This window comes from Canis lupus, chromosome 6 (genome assembly GCF_003254725.2).
Source record: "Canis lupus dingo isolate Sandy chromosome 6, ASM325472v2, whole genome shotgun sequence".
NCBI lineage: Eukaryota > Metazoa > Chordata > Mammalia > Carnivora > Canidae > Canis > Canis lupus.
In genome coordinates, this window is record NC_064248.1 from 30,056,429 (window position 1) to 30,079,105 (window position 22,677).

A 22,677-nucleotide genomic window follows, 5' to 3' on the forward strand; every position below is an offset into this window, starting at 1 on the left:
GAAAATATGCAAAATAACAACCAATCCTCTAAGCCATTATTTCAATTTAGGGAAACAAAAATCACTTTGCACCTGTTTCTGATCAAACACGTTTAGGCAGTTCCTTGATTAGTTACAGGTCAGTGCTTTTCAAACTTGAATTTGCATACGGATCATGTGGGGATCTGTTAAAATGCAGACTGCCTCAGTAGGTCTGGGCTGCGCTTGAGATGCTGCCTTTCGAACAAGCTCACATGTGGTGATGCTGATGCTGGTTCAGGGGTCACACCGTGAGGCCCAAAGTGTAGGCCCAGCCCTGCTTTTCACGCCCAGGGCAGCATGCTTCATTGGTGCCCTCCTATCATATGCACCACCCCCCCTCCCTCAACTTTCACTTCCAGCAATTCTCCTTTTTTTTGAGGGGAGGGGGTGGTTATCAGGCATTTACCATTTAACTAAGCAGTCCCACAGTTAAATTCTTTGACTAGGAAAATAAAAACAAAAACAAAAACAAAAAGCTCCCTGGATGCCAAAGTGGTGGGTTTTTTTTTTTTCTTCAATAATAAACAGTGCTCTGATTCTTTATTGAGGTGCTTTAGGAGTGAACCTTGGTATATCTGAACTTCTGGGGCTCGAACTGCCAGAACAGTGTTTTTTAGGGAATCTAAAGAGAGCAGCTGGACTGTGCCGAGTTCAGACATGTGCTCTGCCTGGCAGGAGATGGCATGGCAAGCTCTCCCTGGCTCTTGTAGATGTTAACTAATACCTGTGTCCTGCCCTGGGCGTGACTTTGGACTTTGGCAAAATAGTTTAAGGCAAGCATTGTTAAGTATTCACTTTCTCAGTGTTTTGAAGGATGGGGGAGGTATAAATTTACAAAAGATTCCTCCCTCTGCAACTAAGCATCATAAGTCTCAAATTCAGCCTTAATTAAGATGAGACTGAAGACCACAAGCTTCTGTAGCAGAACTTTAAGAGGACCCAGGTGCTTTTGAGAAGGCAGAGGTTGAAGTCAAATTGTTCTTATTATATATATAAGGCAGGTGGAATAGTGTGATATGTGACCTGTCATTCATTTCAGGTCAAATCTATTTATTTTGTACCTTGTCATCGTAAAATTGAGATTCCATCTAAGATTTTACTAAGTAAACAAATAATAATGAAAGATTTATTTTAATACCTCCAAGGACTATTGACTTTTTGAGATGATGACTATTTGTTGTAGGAAACTATATTGGTTAAAATGTTTGCTGTAGAAAACTGTTTATAAATTCTGTTTGTTATAGAAGATTGATTTATGCGCCAACCTTGGGATGACGATCACCTCCCTGATCTGATTCTGATTAATTTGCCCAGTTTAAACAGCTCTGCAAACTGCCTCAGAAACAGGAATGTCGTTAAAAGCATTCAATGTAGAAAGGTTATTATTCAAGTAAAATAAATGAATGATGCCAACAATTAATTTTAAAACACAAATTGGAATCTCATTTTTCTTTTTTTTTTTTTAAACGACACCAGCCTTCAACCCTTGAAGAAGTCTTGCTGACTATGTATCTTTAATGCCTGATCCCTCAGTATCTATTATCACTTTATAGCAGAGCATCCTGAAATTTGGCAGCTCTTGAAACAACAAACCTGTGCTGTGTCACAGTTTCCTTCTGCTGCAGAGTCTCCCACAGGGTTTAGGCACCATGTCAGCTGGGGCCATGGTCTCATCTGACAGTCCAGCTAATAAGGGAGAGTCCGTTTCCGAGTTTACTCATGTCATTGTTGGCAGGATTTCACTCCTTTTGGGTTGTTGCATGGAGGGTCTCCACTCTTCACGGGCTTTTGCCTCCATTCCTTATCATGTTGGCCTCTCCAATAGGTGGGTCACAGCACGGCAACCTTTTACCTGCAGAGGGAGGGCTGTGTGTGTGTGAGAAAGAGATGAAAATCATGGTCTTTTTCTAGCCTAATCTCTCTCTTTTTCTTTCTTTTTTTTTTAAATATTTTGGACACATCTGCATTTTATTTATTTATTTTTAAAGATTTTATTTATTTATTCATGAGAGAGGCAGAGACACAGGCAGAGGGAGAAGCAGGCTCCATGCAGGGAGCCGATCCCGTGGGACTCGATCCCGGGTCTCCAGGATCACACCCTGGGATGAAGGCGGCGCTAAACCACTGAGCCACCCGGGCTGCCCTTTTTCTTTCTTTTTGACCATTTTTATTGAGGCATGATTAACATGTAAAAAGCTGTATATATTTAATGTGTATAACTCCATCAGGAGTTTGGGGATAAGTAAACACCTGTGAAACCATCACTACCATCAAGGTCATAAACATACCCATCTCTTTCCAGGGGTTCCTGTCACCCCTTTATCATCATCATCATTATTTATGTGTGTGGTAAGAGCACTTGACATAGATTCTATCTTCTCAGCAAATTGCAAGTATACAATACAGTATTGTTAGCTGTGGGCATTCTGCTGTATAGTAAATCTCCAGAACTTCTTGTAGAACCAAATCTTGTAGAACTAAATCTTTGTACCCTTTGACCAAGGGATCTTTGGGACCTTTTTGGTATTCTTTCTGCCACACGTAGTAAGGGCTCAATAAATACAAGTTCACGTCTGTTATTGTGCTAGACAGCTGTCCTTAACACTGAGATGCATATTTCAGAGTTTCATGCACTCCTTGTTCAGATTGAGTTCAGGGCAGCCCTGGTGATGCAGCAGTTTAGCGCTGCCTGCAGCCCAGGGTGTGATCCTGGAGACCCGGGATCGAGTCCCATGTCGGGCTCCCTGCATGGAGCCCGCTTCTCCCTCTGCCTGTGTCTCTGCCTCTCTCTCTGTGTTTCTATGAATAAATAAATCTTAAAAAAAAAAAAAAAAAGATGGAGTTCAAGTTGGTTGTGATTTGATTGAGCAGCTAACAGTCTCTGAGCTGTGGGTCAAGAACTGGTGGAGTAACTTGCATATGCAATTTGTTCAGTAAAGTATGTGCAGGTAGTTCACACACTTGCATTTGTAAATTCTGAAAAAGCACTTGAGAAGGAAGGGAGTCCTAAAGCCAGAGGTCCGCTCTAAGAAGACAGTAAGCAAGGCATGGTGGGCAGAAGGGTGGTGACCATATTTAGAAAGGTTAGCCTGGCTCCTTGCCAGTAAGCTCTCACCATAGATGATTCACCTCAGAGAGAGGCCTTCCCTGTGCATCCAGTTGAAATTAGCCATCACTTCTCACTTCACCCTCCTAGACCTGCTGCTCCAGCTCCATTCCCTGCTCATTTCCTTGTTCCAGGTCTTTCTCCCCCATGAGGACTAAGCCCCAGGAAAGCTGGGCCTTGTCTGTCTAGGTCCAGCCGTGTATGGTCAGCACCACGTATGGGGGCTGGCAGATGGTAGGCTCTCAGTGAATACTTATCAATTCAATAAATGAATTGAACACAGAGACATGAAATGACTCCAAGGAGCTTTTTGGAAATCGTAATATCTTCATGACTTCCAAAGGAAATTCCACTTACTCAGTTAACATGCAAAATATACTAATTTGTTAAAAAGAAGAAGAAAACAGTCTCAAGATTGATTGTGGGCTGGTTTTCTTCCTGCCAGTGATTGCTGGTGGCCGTTAGGCCAGTCATGTTCCTTTTTTGGGCCTCAGTTCTCATTGGGTAAATGTAGGGGCTGTAAATTGGGGGTCTTCAGACTGCCCTGTCCTCAGATCCAGCTTAGGCAGAGGAGGCTCTCTTTTTCAATGTTGGTCTACCACACAAGATTTTGTTTGAGGGGAAGATGCTGTCCCCATGAAAAAAAAGTTTGACACCCACAGGGCTTCCATGCTCACTAATGGCCATTCCAGCTCTGCAAAAGCAAGTACTGGTTGCAGTCCTTCTGGCTAATACGGGTAGAGACCTGTGGCCCACCAAGCTTAGGATTATTGGAACTGATAGGAAGGACAAGCCTAATAATCCTGGTTCAAGTGACCCTTTGGTGCTTGGCCCTTTCCAAGACCATAAAGAATCCCCTCTCCCTTCCTTCTCCCTTACTGCCCCACCCCCCAGCCTCATGCCTTGCTTAAGCCCACATTATGCTGCCTTTGAAATGTTAGCATTGATTTTTTTTTTTTCTTCTCGTTGACTAACTCCTTTCAAGATTTCATTTCTGGCACTGCATTTCCTACCAGATAGCCGGAGCTTCCAGGCTCCAAGTTTTATAATTAAAATGCTGTCACATCCCCCGAAACAGTGCAAATTGTGCCATTAAGCCTGGCATAAAAGATTTGAAAGCACTTCACCTAGTAATTTAAATATAATACTTCTGGCAGCTTTCAATTTCTGGTATTTTTAATTCTAATTAAAAAAACTATTATTGAACATTAATATCCTCTATACAGCGTGCTGTTGTGCCTCTGCGCTCCATTCTGGCCGGCTAGTTTTAAACAAACAGCTTGGCTGCGTGGCTGTTGCAGCCCACGTGGTTTTTCCTGGCCTTTGGGAACCACCAGGTCCCAGGCATAATTAGTATAAATCAAAATCCTCTAGACTATGACAGGAAAATGGTATGTTTGAACAGCAGCTTATTAAAATGACCTACTTAATTTAAGAAAAATATTGTATCCACTTGCACGATAACCTGGATGCTTTCCCTGACAGATTTTATAATATTTCTTCCCTCTCCGTTTTGTTTTGTTCTGTTTTGTTTTTATAAGAAAAGGAAAGGGAATGGAAAGGCCCATTCTACTTCATCCAAGGAGCAGACCCACAGTTTGGACTAATGAAGGCCTGGTCCACTGGGGACAGCGACAGTGGCGGTGACGAGTGGGGCCAGGAGATCCGTCTAACTGAGCAAGCTGTGCAGGCCATCAACAAGTTGAAGCCCAAACCCAGATTCTTTGTTCTTTGCGGGGACCTCATCCATGCCATGCCAGGTAAGACTTGTGCTGTTGATGTGACCTTCTCTCCTCCCAATCATGGCTGCATTTGGGCAGAAAAAAGAAGAAAAAAAAATAGGAGACGTCTGTATTCAGTAATGGTGCATTCCTTCTCTCCATGGCTATTGGAGTATCCTTGAACATCAGAAAATGCACGCTCATTTTATATTTAGAATTTGGTGAGATTAATCACAGTAATTAGGCAGAGCTACAGTTCTGATGATCTGAACTTACTATGAAAAATGGAACAGATTCCCACGTCACCTTTATTTCCAGGGGACAAACTTGAACTGCTTCCAGATAACCATATCTATAAGTGCTATCTTCTCTTATTTCCTCTCTTCTTGCACTTTAATTTCTCCTATATTTTTACTTTTTCATTTGCAAGCGACAGAAATCTAACTTAAACCAATTTTTTTTTTTTTAATTAAAGGTGCATATTCCTTTATGGGACTATAAAGTCCAGTGGCAGATCTGGGCTTCAGATATGGCTGGATCCAGAGGCTTAGGTTGTTATCAGGACTTGGTCTCTTTCACTCAGCCCTGCTTTCCTCTGGGTTGACTTCATTCTTATGCAGGCTCTCTCTAGGTTTCTGGGTTTACATCTTTGTCACAGAAACCACAACATATAGTGCCTTATTCTAGGTGGTCCAATCAAAGTCCTTGACTGACTACTGTCTAGCTCACGTGGTCCCTTGTAGCCAGGGTGTGGGGTCATCTCTGCCGCAGCAGTGTGGTCTGAAGAGCAGGATGGTTCCCTTCAAGATAAGAGAAGTAGAATGTAAAAATAACACCTTCTAGAACTCTTGTATTTTGATTTCCTCTTCTGATACCTTCTCCCCCAGGCAAGATAAACCCTGGTGAGCAAATATAAGCTGGTGGAACTGCGCCTGCCCATCAGAGAGGTAGAGCAGACACCCCATTGCAGAAAACCTGAAGACCATTGCAGAAAACACTGCAGTGGCCATGCACATTTGGCTAATACTATCTTGTAAACCTGGGCTCTGAGTCCTGTAATTTCCAGTGCCTTTAGAAGCTGAGGCACTCTGTGGTAAGCTGGGGTGCATTCATTCTCCCCCCTCAGGGTTCACTTGTCTGGCTGCCTACCTATCCAAAACAATCCCAAAATGAAGATGTGAGAAAGGGGCTGCCCAGAATCACTCTTTCCAGAGTCCAGTGAGTATAATGAGCAGGAGGACTTCATTCTCTGTTTATACATATTTAATGCAAAGTTATGAATGTGGACATTCCCATGTCATTTGTTGGGTCCCACTGGGTAGAATCCAGAGTGGTTGTCCTTGGAGAAGCAGCCTTTCCTACTGTTGGGCTTGTACAAATGCAGCAAGGTAGGGAAGAAGAAAAATAAGGCAGTGCACAGAGACCCAAAATAGGCAGATGCCAGCTCCACACCTGCCACTGATGTGCTGGGTAAACTGGGACAGACCCCTTACCTTCTCAGAACCTCCATTTCTGAGCCAAGAGCCCATTGATGCAGGAAGCATTCAAAACCCCAATAGCCTGGGGCTTCACAAGAAAGGGTCAGTGAGCTCTGTTTCTCTGGGCAAGTGGTGGATGTCTCAGCAGCTTGGTACAGAAGCACATTCGCAGGATGTTGCTAAGTTTTGTAGAGAGGTAAAACCTTAGCTGCATGTGAACTGGGCCATCCTTGGTGACCCTTGACCAAGGGTTTCCTGGTGCTGATATTGTACATTGCTAAAGTGACTACAGGATGCTCCAGTTTCTAATGGAGTTAGAAATCATAGCAGGACTCAGTCTTGGTTTATCAGGTAAAACCAAGGTAAGATGCTAGTTGACCAGATTAATGCTGCTTCCAGATGCTCTGATTTTGCTGTTAGCTAGGTTCTTTGGAATCATTTGGTGTAATATGCACTGTGTAGCATCAGCTAGATCTCTCACTCTGGACCATCCAGTGAGCAAACTTCTGCTTTTATTGGATAGTTGAAGGTTAGATTCCAGGTTTACAGTTTTTATGACCAGTGGCTTCTTTTCTTTGAAAACAGAAATGTTTTAAGACTGACTAAAATTATGTAACATGTTTTTGTAGATGTTTACTGACTTATTCTGAATTACGTTAATGTAATCAGTCATATTTCAAAATAAAATTTAAAATAAAAGCTCTCTATGCAATTTCAGTGCTTCTTGCATAAAATATACTGAGCTTAGTAAATTAGAAGATACGGTTTTTATGATTAACTTTTTCCATTGGTCGGAAGACCTTGTAAATGTGAACCGTCAGTCTTTTGAACACATATTTTATATTCAGTGTGACCCGAGCAGAATTCGTATCTGTTCTGAAGAGTTGGACTGTTTTGTGGGATTGTAACTGAGCCAGTGAAGGACTGTAACTATTTTGAATATTGTGGTCTGAGATTAAACAGAATGTTTTAAAGCTAGTTACCATTTTTTAATATGCAATTAGTGGCTTCCTCCTCATTTAGCTCATATGCTGGGGCAGCCACTAGAAAAGTAATTATTTGCTTTGACTGCTTAGCACATTGTTAATTATCAGATGCATGTATTAATAGGCAAATAAAATCAGAAAGCATACTTTTAATTCTACCATAAATAATATCTTGGGCCAAGTAGTTTTGAGTTCAAACTGGAGAAAAAGAACTTTATGAATAATGCTGTTTCTAATGAAAGTTGTAACACACTTTTCCATTATACATATTCATCACAATATTTGTTCATCTACACATTCTTACTGTGTACACACTGAGTGCCAGTTAAGGCACTACGTGCTCTGGATATAGTGGTTGGAAATGAACAACCAACCCTCCCATGGATCTTAAAATCTGGTAAGGGAAGTGTAAAACCAGGAATGGTGAGGGGCCTTCATGGTACCAGGCTCTGCAGAGAAAGCCCAAGAAATGTAGGACAAAGTCTAGTTAGTTTTAAAATACGTGTTTTCATTCTGCAGATGTTTTTTTGGTTACCTGGTTGTTTGTTTGTTTTTTTTTTCCCTTATTTTATAAAGCTTCTCTATAGAATAAACCACATTATAAATAGCAAGTGGAGATTTGTACAAATATTGAGACCATTGATTTTCAGTCCTTCATGTTGAAGCCTAGGGTTATTACTTTGTTTGGTCACCCTGACATGGAGGCATTGACTGGTGCTGTCCCCAGGAACCTTCTGAGCTTTCCCCAGATCACGTGGAGAACTTGACAGATCGGAATGTGGTGATGCAATTAGAGTACAAGAGATCCTTTCAGCCTGTAGAACAGCTCGTTATTAATATGCGTGTCTGGCCCATCAACTAAAAATTGCCACAACCAAACAAAACAGAGAGCTGGAGAGCAAATTCTTCCCTGGTTATAAAGGCTTCTTGACCAGCTCTTTGTTCATTGACCTCCACCCAGGCAACTGTTACATGATTTCATTTCAGTTCATGATTCAGCCTCTGGAAGAACCCTCTATTACCTGAAGTGAGACAAGCCTGTGTTAGCATTTTTTTAGTAATGGTGTATGAGTATCCTATAGCTGCTATAACAAATTAGTACAAACCTAGTGGCTTAAAACAAACACAGATTTATTCTTTCACAGTCCTGGAAGTCAGAAGTCTAGAGTGAGTGTGCAGGGTTGCCTTCCTTCTAGAAGTTCCTACTTAAGAGGCAGCCAATATTTCTTGAGTCATGGTCTCTTCCTCCCATGTTCAAAGCTTCTTCTCTCTCCTTTGACCTTTGATTCATCTTCTCATGTTCTCTCTATTGAACCTACCCTCCTGCCTCTTTCTTATGAACAGCCTTGTGATTATCAGCCCACGCAGATAACCCTGGATAACCTCTCGATAACCTCTCCATCTCAAGATCTTTAACTTTATCACATCTGCAAATTCCCCTTTTGCCATGTAAGATAACATAGTCACTGCCTTCTGGGGATTGGGGTGAGGACGTCTTTGGGAGCCCTTTTCAGCCTACCACAGATGGCATGGGATGCACTTCAGGGTGTGTATCTGCTAGGACTGCTGCTGCTAGCTCACCGACTCATTAGACTCATGAAAAGGGGGTGTCCTTGCTGTTTCCCTTTTAACTAATGGTAGAAACTGGCTCAGAGCAGTTACATACATTTCCCATGGTTCCTCAGCTTATAAGTGGTGGAGTCAGGATCTAACTCAGGTCCAGCTGTTTTCAGACCTCATATAGTTTACGTGGCAACCTCCCTACTCAAAGGGTGGACCCCAGAGCATCAGTGAAGAGCTTATTCAAAATGTAAAATTTTTGCAACACCCAGGTCTGATGAGATAGAATTAGCTTTTTAATGAGATTCCCAGGTGAACTTATGGACAATTAAGTTTGAGATGCACTTGCCAGATAAAAATGTACCAGGCTTTGCTTTTTTTGCACCAGGCCCTGTGTTTTCTGCATTAGGTACAATTTTGGTGTGTACACTAGTGGTTTGTGGACATTCCCTCCAACTGTTAAAGATAATGATGCCTAATTTTGGTGTGTACACTAGTGGTTTGTGGACATTCCCTCCAACTGTTAAAGATAATGATGCCTAACAAGAGAACTATTATTACTTTTGGATTTTTCATGCTGCGCTCTCACAGGGAAATGTTTTAAGTTTGTGGCCTTTGTTTTGCTTTCTAAACAGTTTGAACAATTAAAGCAGAGTGACCTCTGCCATGCAGAGTCAAAACAGAACTTTTCCAGAATATTCAGGAAAACAATCACACACGCATGCTCTAAAAGGATCTTATGTGGGGGATCCCTGGGTGGCGCAGTGGTTTAGCGCCTGCCTTTGGCCCAGGGCGCGATCCTGGAGACCCGGGATCGAATCCCACGTCGGGCTCCCGGTGCATGGAGCCTGCTTCTCCCTCTGCCTATGTCTCTGCCTCTCTCTCTCTCTCTCTCTCTCTCTCTGTGTGTGACTATCATAAATAAATAAAAATTTTAAAAAAAAGAATATAAAAATAAATAAATAAATAAATAAAAGGATCTTATGTGGGATGTTTGGGAGATCTAGAACTGGTTCTTTGATTTGGGTCGTGTACGTGTGCATGATCCCTTAATGTGCTATTCCAAAATCCAGAAAGCTCTGAAAGCTAAGAGTTTTTCTCAAGTTTGAAAACTAACTCAGTTGGCAGCAAAACTCACCTGAACTGACATGAGGTTGTTTATAGTCTCCCTTCATTCCTACTTAGTGAGAATATTCATATGTTTTGCTAGCAAAATGCTACTGTGTCCACAATGGGATGTCGCCCAAGACCCAGTTCCAGGTGTGAGTTCATATGTGCCCCATGCACAGTATTGCTGTTTTCGAGTCTGAAAAACTCCAACAAATTTCAAAGCAGGTGTGGCCACTTTGATTCAGGATAAGAACATATGAATTTGCAGTATTGATAATTTTGGATTTATGGATGAAGAAGCCCTTCATCACTAGAAGCAGAAGGCTTTTTCCTCCCTCTGATATAACTTTTCCCCTAAGGTAACCACACCATTGCAAGGGAACCATGATTTAGTTTCAAAGTTAAAATGGATTTTGGGTTGGGACCTTGTTCGGACCAAAGGGACAGGATATGAAAATGTACTTGAATTCCGAAAGGACTCTGACAAGTCTAAGGAGAGGATATGTGCACCAGGGTGATGTTTGCTATAGATAAGTGCAGAATAATCCACTTAGGTGGAAAAGTCTTAAGTTCCACGCAGAAAAGGGCTGGGTGTCTGCAGATGTGACTGAGAAGGGCTAAAAGTAAAGGGATCAGCAGAGTGGTGATTAGGAATTGGGAGATGCTGCGGAAATGCAAAGTAGAATTACTAATAAGCGGGATTGAGGTGGCTTTCTTTTTTTCTTTCTTTCTTTCTTTCTTTCTTTCTTTCTTTCTTTCTTTCTTTCTTTCTTTCTTTCTCTTTCTTTTCTTTTGCAATTCACTCCTTAGTTGCACTCTCAATTCTTTTTTTTTTTTTTTTTTTTTAATATTTTATTGAAAAGACTCAAGCGAAACCTGAAAAATCCTATTTCATGCAGTGTGGTAGCCTTTTGCCTTAAATTAGATGTGAACGACTGGGTTAAGGTCCAGATAGGAGTAGCCATGGCCAAATGACCATCAAGATGCCTTTCTCACTTGGAGTTTTCTAATTCTAGGATGAAGGAATAGAGTCGAGAAATGAAGCCATTGAGCAAAGATGGAGTGCTTTGGCGATCTGGGCTTTGGGCAGAGAGTAAGCCATTTGTCCTTCCAGCATACACATAATCGGGGAGGGTTGGTGTTCATTTTCCCCAGCTGGGCAGGCACCAAACATATGAACGTAATTCTGGTATAAGACAGACTATGATAAGCAAAGCCTCAGAGGCATTGAAAAACAAAGCCAGAATTAAGGTTCTAGCCAGGAAAAGGCCTTATTTCATCCCTGCAACCTCTACAAGTTCACCTTCCACCAAGCTTAATTCAAGTTCCTACGGAGCAGTGAGGGGGTGTATGTGCTTGTATTGATGTGTTTTCATCTAGCGCCCGACACAGTTGGACACGGGGAGGGTGTTCCCTGAATGCAAGTCAAATGAATCATTCTGTGTTTCCCGTGATGTGAAGCAAGTGGCCCATACACCGGGAGGCACCCAGTACGCATTTCTGGATTAAATGAACAGTCGATTCATTTATTTACGAGATCTCTGCTGAGTGCCTACTTTGTGCCAGGCAGTGTTCTGGGTGCTTGTGCTACATCAGTGAATAAAACAGACAAAAGTCCTTGCTTGACCTAGAAAAAAGGAACGTGGACACACAGAAACAGGAAGTTCTTTTTTTTTTTTTTCCATTCTGATCTTTTGTAATGTTCAAACTCGGGTTGATAAGGATCAGTTTTATTATTATTTTATTAGATTTTAAATTACATAAATATGTGAATATGTTCCCTTTTTAAAAATTTAGAATCTATGTCTAGAATAAACTGTAACCTCACCCAAGTCATTCTCTTGGGGTCACCATATGTGAGCAACCTTGTCTTGTATAAATGTCATTATTCTGGGATCCCTGGGTGGCGCAGCGGTTTAGCGCCTGCCTTTGGCCCAGGGCGCGATCCTGGAGACCCGGGATCGAATCCCACGTCGGGCTTCCGGTGCATGGAGCCTGCTTTTCCCTCTGCCTGTGTCTCTGCCTCTCTCTCTCTCTCTCTGTGACTATCATAAATAAATTAAAAAAAAATAAAAAAAAATATCATTATTCTGTGCATATTGTTCTGTGACTTAGTTTTTCCCTTTCCATCTACCTGGGAAATCCTGTTATGTTGATACATAGAGGTTTATGTCAGGCTTTTAGTAAGTGCATTGCATTTCATGGATTGGATCTCATAATTGGTTAATCCTCTCCTCAGGCCATAACGAGGAGTGATAATCTCCTCATGTTGGAGCTAATCTAAACAATGCTGCTGTAAGACATTCTTGGGTACACCAGTTAGTTTTACTTGAAGTCAAATGGGTTGTCTGGGCTTGGGATCTGCTCTAGCATTTGCTTGACGTGAACTGTAGTCAATTTGTTGTGTGGTTCCCCAGAGGATATGTTTCAGGGATTGACCTGCTCTTCCATATTACCTCTTTTTTGCCACCAGCACCTCAGTCCCTGTCGTACGAGTGCTGAATGTCTGCACTGCCCACTACACCATAGCTACTCAAAAGTTTCCGTTGAACAGAAATCCTCTTGTCCCCATCACAGTAGGATTTGTAGCTCTTGGGTTTTGGTTTTTTTTTCTTCTAAAAGCTCAGTTAACGTATGTTCATTTGCTCACCTTGTGATTGATTAGCCTTGAGTTTTTCTAAGTGCCTACTCCAGGTTTCAAGAAATGCCAAGATTTGAAGACACTTTACCATATTGCTCAACATACTGAAACATAAAAGGGGTCTTGTGAGTGCTGGAAAGTGACGTGCCTGGGTTCAGATACCACCAGGCCCTGGAATGGGCAGGGCTGTCAGCCTCAGCTCTTCCCACAGGTTGTGTATGGCTGAATGCTGAGCAGTGGTAACCTGGAGCAATCAGCCAGCCCCATGGCTCCTTAGATCCTTCACATCCATTATAAGCCTGTTAAAACATCCAGGCAATCAGCAACAATACCTTCCTTCTGCTGAGACTGATTGAAAGTGGTTTGAACTAATTTACCTAATATTACTAATTAGGGAGCTTGGAGAATTACTTGAAAAGTTGTTTTTGATTAGGTGTGTGATCAGAAGCAGTGTTGTTGGCAGCTGTGATCATCCTTGCCTGCACCCCTCCCCCTAGCCCCCCAACACTTTCAGCGTGGCATCTTGGCAAAGGGACTATGCTCGCTGCTGGGCTGTGTCAGCTCTCTGTCCTCCGTTAGGGCGTCTTAACCTGTTTTATGCCTTGGACCCCTCTGGCAGGCTGACATACCACCTCTGTACCACCTCTCAGAGTAATCTATTTAAATGCATAAAATAAAATGCACAGGATTTCAGAGGAAACCAAGCATAATGAAATACACTTATCAAAATATTTTAAAATTATTTGATAGAATAAAATACATACTTTTTTGTTGATCTATTATACAACACAGTCTAACAGCAGGACTAAATAACTACTATAATTTCAAAGTGGTGCTGAGCTTAAACAATATGGTGAGGTGTCTACAACTCTAATAGTATATGAAAAGTCCTCGTAGTTTCTGTTGGTGGCAAAGTCCCAGGAGCCTTAATAATACCTCTGTGATTTTCCGCTTAATAGTAGGAGGAAATACTAAATACCAAACGTTAGTGAAAACATAGTTTTTCCCCATATGGGTTCACTGGTTCCTGTAGGCCCCAGATGGAGAGCCCTTCCCTGTGTGCATATACGGACGTACTCCGTCCGCCATTCAGAGCTGTCCCATCCTAGTCAATGTGTGGATTTTATGATTGACCAAAGTATAACCTCAAAGGTGGAAACTCTACCTTCAAGTAAAGGCTCAAAGTATTCTTAATTGTGGCTAGGAAAATGTGGATGTTTGATTATTCAGTGAAAAGAAATGACTGGAGCTGAATAACAGGAGGTTGTGAATAATTGCCTTTTGATTAAGGAAAAAAAGAAGAAAAAACCAGCCCTTCTGTATTCTTTTTCTTTGGTTTCTGCTGTTTGGATCAAACATAGAAAATTGAGAAAGCCTTGTCCCATTGGTTTGTTTGTTCCATGAAGTGTTTGAGAGGCTAAAAATAGAAGCGCACAATAAAAAAATATAAGTAAGGAATGACTAATCAGGACCAAAGAAAATACAAGTTTATATATGAAGTCATGACCCAAGGGATGGAGGCAGAAACAGAGAAACCTCTCTGTGGTTGGCCAGAGAAATGGTAGATTAGCCAGAAAGAAAAAAAGACAGTCGTCAAAGAAACAAAATCAAACCCATCTCTAAGACGGGCACAGCTTTTTCTAGAATATCTTAGATTTGAAAGGAAGTTTTTATGGGGGTTTCTTTCTGGGGCACTAAGTAACATAATATCCAATAAGGGGACTTCTCAAGTAGTTTTTTGCCCTGGGTGTGAAGTCCATTAATAGGCTTTGTCCAGCCGGTGAGCCCCATAAAACTGGACAAAATCCAGTGTCTTTGCATAGATGCCTTGGGGAGTGGTGAGGGGAGAGGGTCTTTAGCTTTCATCAGACCCTTCGTGGGCTCCATGACTCAAAAGATGGTTTAAGGAACCTCGATGCTGAGTGCTCCTACTTTTGAATTCCATCTGAGGACACTTTCCCTATGGTCAGCCAAGATCATAGATGCCGTTTGGCAAAGAAACTGTGGTGTTCTGCTCTGGAGCCCACTTCTACCCTCTGACCTGCCCTGACAGTTTTCCAGAGATGGCAGATGGATGCTGCAGAAACTTGCAGCAGAATTCCCCAGCAAGTAGATAGCAAATCGACAAAACCAGTGTCTTCCTAGCTTGTGCTAAGCTGATGGGAATATTTATATCTTTCATTGTTTTTTGCTGTAAACACTCATTTCCTGGAATTGGGACATTTCACCGCTTTGATGGGCCTATTTTCTGCAACTAAATGAAATACTAAAAAGGAGCATGATCCCAAAGAAGTTCAATTATCAGGTAATTGGTCAAGTGATTAGAATGTGGAATGAAAAAAATAATGAGAGATTGGAAACGTGGCACCTTTAAGTGCCAGAACTGCTGAGGGGCACCTATTTCCTAACCCTCAGAATTTAGAAATTCACCTGCATGTTTGGAATTCTAGATTGTTGAATATTTATATCCAACTCTATTTCCTGAATAGTTTATTGGAAAACCATGTAAGTTCTTTTCAATATATATTATTTGGGTTGTATAAAAAATTTATTATTCCTTCCTTCCTTTATGTATTATTTGGGTGAAATACTGCTTCCATAATCTGTAAATATCCCTGTGAAGAAATTTTGTATTGATCTGTAAGGTAGCAATTTTAGAAATTTCATATGGATAATATACCTTCGTTCATCTTTTTTTTTCCCCAAAAGTACATTAAGGCATATTCCACATCATACCAAAACCTCCCATTATGTCAAACATTTTATTAATTGTATCCTAAGTTGGCTTATAGTACATATTCAACAGTGAGTTGCAGTAAATGTCTGGGAGCAGCCAGTGTAATAAGCTGTAGCTGTTAGATGCAAAATTAAATGAATTTTGTCTAATAACATGTATAATTTAAAAAGCGGTGGAACCTGATTAAGCTTGATCTGTTGGCAGCATGGTTCCAGATCACTACATGAGTAATTCTTAGGCTTGCAAAGTTTTAGATCAATGAATTTACATACCTCAATTAATTAGGAAAAGATAATAGAAAGGATTCGAGATGGAAAGGATTATGGCTCTATAAATTCTCTGGCACTAGATGAAACTAAATGTTTTTAATTGAAGGAATAAATCATTTTCTTAAGTTCCACTCACGGCTGCTTGTGCTGTCGAGTCCCCAGTCCTGGTACGCCCCAGAGCAGCATCCTGCTCCACCGGTCTGCTCTGGCTTTGACCGTAGGCTGTTGAAGTCAGGTCATTGGACTGTAGGTCATTTACTCATTTGTCACATCAGTCATAGCAGGTAAGTATGGAGGGCTTGCGTGTGTGCGTGGTCCACATTAGCAAGAAACAGGCCCCATTCCTTTCCTCAGGAGGCGCCCACGCTGGTCAAGGAGAGAGGCTGGCAGAAAGAGGCCACACAAAGGGAATAATCTGGTGGCCTTAGCAAGTGTGAAGCTGTTCTGAGAGAGAGGGTGGCATGTGGGCCCTGGTCTGGCGTGCTGGGTCAGAGCAGCTTCCTCAAAACTGGAGTGGTCTTGGGTGGCCCCACCAGTGCATGGTTTCAGCAGTCAGATCAAATTCAGCAGTGCCAAAAGGTAAACAGGAAAAAAGTCTGCATTCCTGCCCCCACTGATACACTTCTCAGAGAAAACACAGTTACTAGGTTTTCGTGAAAAAAAATAATAGAATCATCAAGCTTATATATGCTTGCACATGTTGCGTTGAAAAAGCAACATGAAAAAGCAGAATGGGAGCCAGAAGGACACAGCATTTATTTGTGACATTTCTGTTCTCTTCCCGAGCAGCACATACAGGTGCCCGTCACTGTTTTCAATGCACAGATAGCAGAGTATACATCTTCTGTCCCTGGCTGGTGGGCATTTCGTGTGTCCCTTCTTATGTTATGATGAGTACTGTAGGGCCCCTGCTTGAACCCACACCTCTTTGTATATGTGCTGCCGTTAGAAATACAGCTGTGAAGTCAGCTTGCTTACACCCAAATCATGGACTCTTTTCTACCAGCTGGATAATGTTGGGTGAGTTCCCTCTGTGTGTGGTTGAGTTTCCTTATCTGTAAAATGCCGAAGATCATGGTACTTCATAGACTTCTCATAAAACTTAAAAAAAAAAGTGCTTAGAATGCTATCTGGAATTTAATACCATACAATAATCACAATTCTAGTTGGGTTTTTTAAATGAGATCTTTTTATTGAGATACAATTCCCATACCATATAATTCACCCACTTAAAGTGGATACTTACTGGTTTCATTATATTTACAGAGCTGTGCAGCCATCACCACCATCTATTTCAGGACATTTTTATCACCCCCAAAAGAAGCTTTTTACCCATTAGCAGTCATTTCCTATTTCCCTCCAACCCCTCCTCGCCCCCAGCCCTATGCAGCCATTAGCACACTTTGTGTCTCTGTGGATTTGCCTTTTCTGGACATTTTCTATGAATGGCTTCTTTCACTGAGCATTGTACTTTCAAGGTTCATCCATGTCCTAGCAGGTGTTGGTGCCTGTCATTCCTGTCCACGTCCAAATAATATTCCACTGTGTGGATCTACCACATTTGATTTTGTTGTTAGTCTGTGAGATAAATTCTTAGAAGTAGATCGTTGAATCACTGGTAATACTAAGAAAAGGGGAAATTGGGCCTTTGTCCTAATACATGGCATAACTAGTACATTCTGTATTTTTTTATCCGATTACTAAATAATATCTCTAGTGGCCCAAAAGATCAAATTTACTATCTTCTGTGTGTGAACTCCACCCCACCCCCCAAAAAAAGTAAAAATAGAAAAGAAAGTGTTTTTAATGTGAAAGTGAAGGTCTTGGGTACTCAACACAATGGAGGGAGTGGAGTGGCCCATCTCTCTGACTCAGGTTAATCCTAGTTTGCCATCTTGAAAAGATGAGAATCTATTTATTGTAAGACTAACTATTCTCTACAGTTTTCATTAAGGATAGTTTTGTCTGAAAATGAAACCCAAACTTTTAGAAACTGAATAGCAAGTTCACTAAGTTGAGTTGCTGGTATCTGTAGCTTGCTTGTCTGTCTTTCTTTCTTTCTTTCTTTCTTTCTTTCTTTCTTTCTTTCTTTCTTTCTCTCTCTCTTCCTTCCTTCCTTTTTTCTTTCTTTCTTTCTTTCTCTCTTTCTTTCTTTCTTTCTTTCTCTTTCTTTCTTTCTTTCTTTCTTTCTTTCTTTCTTTCTTTCTTTCTTTCTTTCTTCTTTCATCACTTCAAAAATAGTCTTTACGGTTTCATTCCTTATCATTAGGTAAACTGAAGTAGCCACAGAAATTGGGAAGAGCTTGTTACCATAAATAGTCTTACTCAGGGTGGTGGGGAGCCACCGAGGTAGCTGTGTTATTATCCCTTCTTCCAGATGAGCAAACTGTCAGGTCTGACAGCTTTCCCAGCATTGCCCAGCTGGCGTGGGGTACTGTGGCTGGGCCCAGCTCTGGAATTCAGAGGGCAGTCTCCTTTTACTAAACCCTCACAAGGCATCCTGAAGTGAGTCCTAGAGGGAGTCCTTCTACCTGCCACCCTCCAACAGGCCAAGGCTGCAAAAAAACTAGGGGAAAGGGTGAAGGCGGAGGTAGGTTGGGGTGGGGGACAGGTGTTCCCAACTTGAGTTTGATGATAGCCACCCCTGCAAGCTCTTTTGGATCTAAATCTGCAGAATACAAAATGATCTGTCTCTGTCCACATAAGGATGAGGCCATGCAGGTGCATGCAAGTAGAAACAGGTACAGTCTAGTTGCAATTTAGGCCATCCTGCCAGCCCTGGGCCACATCAACATTATCAGCATTAGGTTAATAGGATGATATTGTCATGGGAGTTGCTTTTCTTTGTTTAATAGACCAGGGTAGCGGTACTCAAAGATGTCACATTTTAAAATTTCACTTATCGGTAAATTAAAAATGGTCCCCAGAGCCTGTAACCCAGGGACCTCCAAACCCTGGGCACATGCTGTGGGAGATTTGCAGCAATTCTGAACAGAAGACAGCTTTCTCATTCCCAGTGAACCGGCCTCCTGACAGCCTGCCCTGGGACCACTGGGCCCCCAGCACCCCCAGCATCAGGAAAAGCCGACCAGATCATTATAGTAGCCTCTGACTCACCAAAGGTGAATGCAGCCATCTTCTTCAAAATCTTAGCACCACCACATTAAACTCTCTGTTCTGAGACATGTAAAGGTTTTTCTACCGGTGAAGGGCAAACCTAACATTCAGTTATGTAGAAGAGACAGAACCAGATGGATGTTAGAACACCAGTGGGTGTTTATGCCTGGCCTCCCTGTACCTTTGAACTTCTCTTTCCTTCCTTGAGGGAGGCAGAAACCACTTGCTGTGATCGAAGCCAGATACCCAGAAGCCCTCTTAGTCTCTTCAGCTTCCCTTGCAGCTAGGACTCCGGCACGTGGCCCAGTTTCAAAGACTCAGACTCCCCTAAAGTGGATTTTGAATCTTCAGCTGTAGACACCGAAGAGACAGGATCTGTCCTGGTGAGGGGTTGGCAGCTACACCCACTTGCCAAGGGCAACAGTGGGCAGGGTCCTAATGTTACCAACATCTATCATGACCATCGGCAGTGTCACTGGGCAGGCCGGGGTGCTGGGGGCTGTGCACTTCTTCCTGGAAGCAGTTTCACGTGTGATTTGAGGTGTTGCTTCTCCCCTCTTAGCTCTGAAACCTGGTTCTCCAGCTTTCTTTGATTTGCAGCTACCTGATATCCATTAGTAAATTGCTTCTCTGCTTAAATTAGTCGGAATCACTGGTTTTACTCACCCACCACCAGGCCAGATTCCACTCTGTGCTTCTCCCTGGGCATCTGCCTGGTCGTTCCACTCATACCTCACTTCCATCGTGGGAAAACCAAACTCGCTCTTCTTAGAGCTTCCTTTCCATTTGGTGGTGTCTCGTTCCTTCATTTATAAGGATGTGAACTTTTGAGATTCATTCTTGAGCCATCTTTCCTCCCCACCTCACCCCTACCCAGTGCAGCCCACCCTGCTTGCAGCCTTGACTCACCTCTGTTGTATTAGCCCCACTCATACCAGGGCTTTTGCAGCTGCCTGATTGAATTCTTTGCCAACAGCGTGGTCCCTCATCAAATTGTCCCTTCCACTGGTCACCTGGTCTACCTCCACCGTGTCATGTGCTCAGCCTATCACCCCTGTGGTATACTTATTACAGATGGCCTCCATTCTGCAACCCTCCATGCATCCCATCCTGCAGTGTGACTTTGCAGCTCTTCCATTGGGAGGTGGAATGGGTCTCTTGTATTTCTTTAACCTCTGGTTGCAGAGGGGCAGTGATTAAGAGCTCAGGCTGCGGCATCTGTCTTCCCTGCCTGGGTACCAGTCCCAGCTGAATCCTGTCATGGCCATGTGACCTTGGGCCTCCTTCTCTGGAAAATGAAGCTAATGTACCTACTTTCAGAGGCTTGTTGTGGAAATGAGGCAAGATAGAAAACATAGAAGGGCTGGCACAAAATATGCATCGAATAAATGGTGGCTGAGCCATCCTCCTCCTCCATCCTCTTCCATCTTGTTACTGTTGTCATTATCCTTGTCCTCTTTTGCAGTTCAGCTCCATTTCCAGTATTCTTGAGGACTTCTTCAGAAATACCAGTTTCTAATGATTCTTTCTACTTCTAAAGCTAGTAGTCGGTTTCATTAATGCAGTGCCAAGCTCAGTCTGCATTTTTCTGACACACATGGTCTAGTTAAGAGTCTGGGTTTCGGAGTCAGAGAACATGACTAATCAACCCTGTGACATTGGGCTAGTTAACATCTGTAAAACAAAACAAAACAAAACAAAAAACATCTGTAAGCCTCAGACTCTGTACAACTGTGGAAAATAATAAAAATGGGAGACAATATCTGTACCAGGACTGGCTGATACAGTAACCAGGGAACATTTTGCATAATCTCTGGCACCTGATGAGCACTTGGTAAGTGTACCACCTGCTATGGTGCAATTGCACCCAGCTTGGGAACTTATTAAGGATAGGTTTTCTGCCAGTAATCCACTTGCATCCCAGCACCTACCCTGGTATTGGAAACATAGTAGGTGTTTAAAGCATACACACCTTGTGCAGACAGAGGAACCTGAGTCCTAAACTGAGTCATTTAGGAGCTGTTCCTAGACCTTGCTGAGCATCTGCTTTCTTATCTGGAAGTCAGGGGTGGTGACATCTCTGTTCTTGGGTTGTCTGGAGGATTAAACAAGATTATAAATTACCAGAGCCTATGACAGACCTTGGTGGTGGCCGTGATGGAGCAATGTCCTTGCTCGTTTTCCTTTATCCTCACTTGACACCATGCTGGACCTAAGTGACTGGCTCTTCCTCTGCCTTTCGTTGCCATACATTTTGCTCTGTTTTAGAGCAACCCTAACTTTCTAGCAAATTTATTTGGGAAGATGGTATTTTCAGTCAAATGCTCTGACACACTACCATTTCCTGTAAATAATTACACAGTGTTTTAATCGGGTATCATTTGAGAGCATGCTGGGAAGACCTTTTATCCTTTTTTAAAAGGTTGCCATTAGGATTGGTTTGGTAGATGATCTGGAAGGAATGAAGCCTGTCATGGATACAAACTGTTACCTACCCCTGGTACCTCTGCTTCTAAGACCCCTGTGTGGAATATCAGTGCCAAGGATCTGAGGGTCTGTCCATAAAATACCAAGTGCTCAAAGGGAAACCAGCCAGTGCATTCAGTTTTATGGGTTTTATTTGTAAACATGTTAAGGCCCTTCTGTACAGTTCAGGTAGGCGCACCCTTTAGGCTGACTGCATTGCATGGGGCTCTTCGCATCTGTGGTAATGTTTATAGCTAGACTTTGGAGTTCTGTGTTATTCCAGATTAGGGCGGCTGCCCAGCCTGCTTTGCCTGTCCTGGTTACAGCACTAACAAGTCTCATATCCTGGGAAACCCCTTAGTTCTGGCAAACCAAGATGGTTGGTCCCCCTCAGTGTGCCATCGTATAGTCCTCCTATACCCAGATTGTTGTTTTGAAGATAAACACTTTTCAGGGCATTGTAACCAAAATTATAGAAGCTAAACATGGAAAATTGTCGATACGTGCATTTCATATAAATGCTCACCGCTCTGTAGGAAGAAACAACCCATCGGGGATATATTTTGGGAGAGCATTGTAGTCAAGGTCTACAACCTTGGTCTCAAGGGTTAAAGTTGTACCCTAAATTTCACTAAGCAGCCTTTAATTGCTTACTTCTGTCTGATTTATTATTTTGCTGCTTGGCTTTCCTGGTATCACTAAGGAGAAGCACTAACTGTTGCTAAATAAACATTCCCACTGCTACTTCCCCTGCAGCAGCTTGCAGGGGGCTGCTGTGTGCAATGCCACTCTCACAAATCACCCCTCTTATTTGTGGTCTCCGCCCTTGGGACTTCCCGTTCAGGGGCTCCTGTTTAAAACCACAGCTGCATGTGTCCACAGACTGTCGGTATGGACAAGCATGCTCTTCCAGCCGCCCATCTCGTGGATGTACCATCATGCCTGTTTTAGAGGCTCTGCAGCTGAACCAACTTCTGCTTCTTTGAGGCACCCTGCAGAGCCCGCGATGCAATTTAAATATGTCACTTAACCTGGATTTTATGTCATACCGCCCCAAACATATCTCCCAAATTTGCTGAATGTGTCTAGCTATTTTCATACGACGATACAACAGAGAATGAATTATCATCATCATACGGATGTGAGCCTTCTTGAAAGTATTGATATCTATGGTAAGAATGATCTAACGTCTTCTGAGCTAGTCTTCTGAGCTTATCTATGGTAAGAATGATCTAATGTCTTCTGAGCTAGTAGATGCATAAAGCTAGTAGATGCATAAAGATGCTAGTAGACTGAAATGCTTGCAAACGGGTCACCCTGAGAGAACCTTCAGTGGTTAACCCATTAGGGTCACTGTGACAGTCATATAAACGATGCAGTTCTTTTGCCAAGAGACACCCCTCAGAGACGTTTGACCCCATTTTTTGCTGCCTCCCACCCGAGAGAGAGAGAGAGAGACAGAGAC

At 42.4% G+C, this 22,677-nt stretch overlaps 1 protein-coding gene across 2 annotated transcripts in view; it reads left to right on the forward strand.

The window, feature by feature from the left end:
- Positions 1–22,677, forward strand: part of CPPED1 (calcineurin like phosphoesterase domain containing 1) — a 98,306-nt gene that overhangs the window by 13,438 nt on the left and 62,191 nt on the right. Inside the window, exon 2 of one of the 2 annotated variants that reach the window (XM_025416473.3) lies at positions 4,669–4,887. In XM_025416473.3, coding sequence (XP_025272258.1) covers positions 4,669–4,887 — 219 coding nt within the window. The remainder of the gene's footprint in view (positions 1–4,668; positions 4,888–22,677) is intronic. The other variant, XM_049111380.1, reaches the window with a different exon arrangement.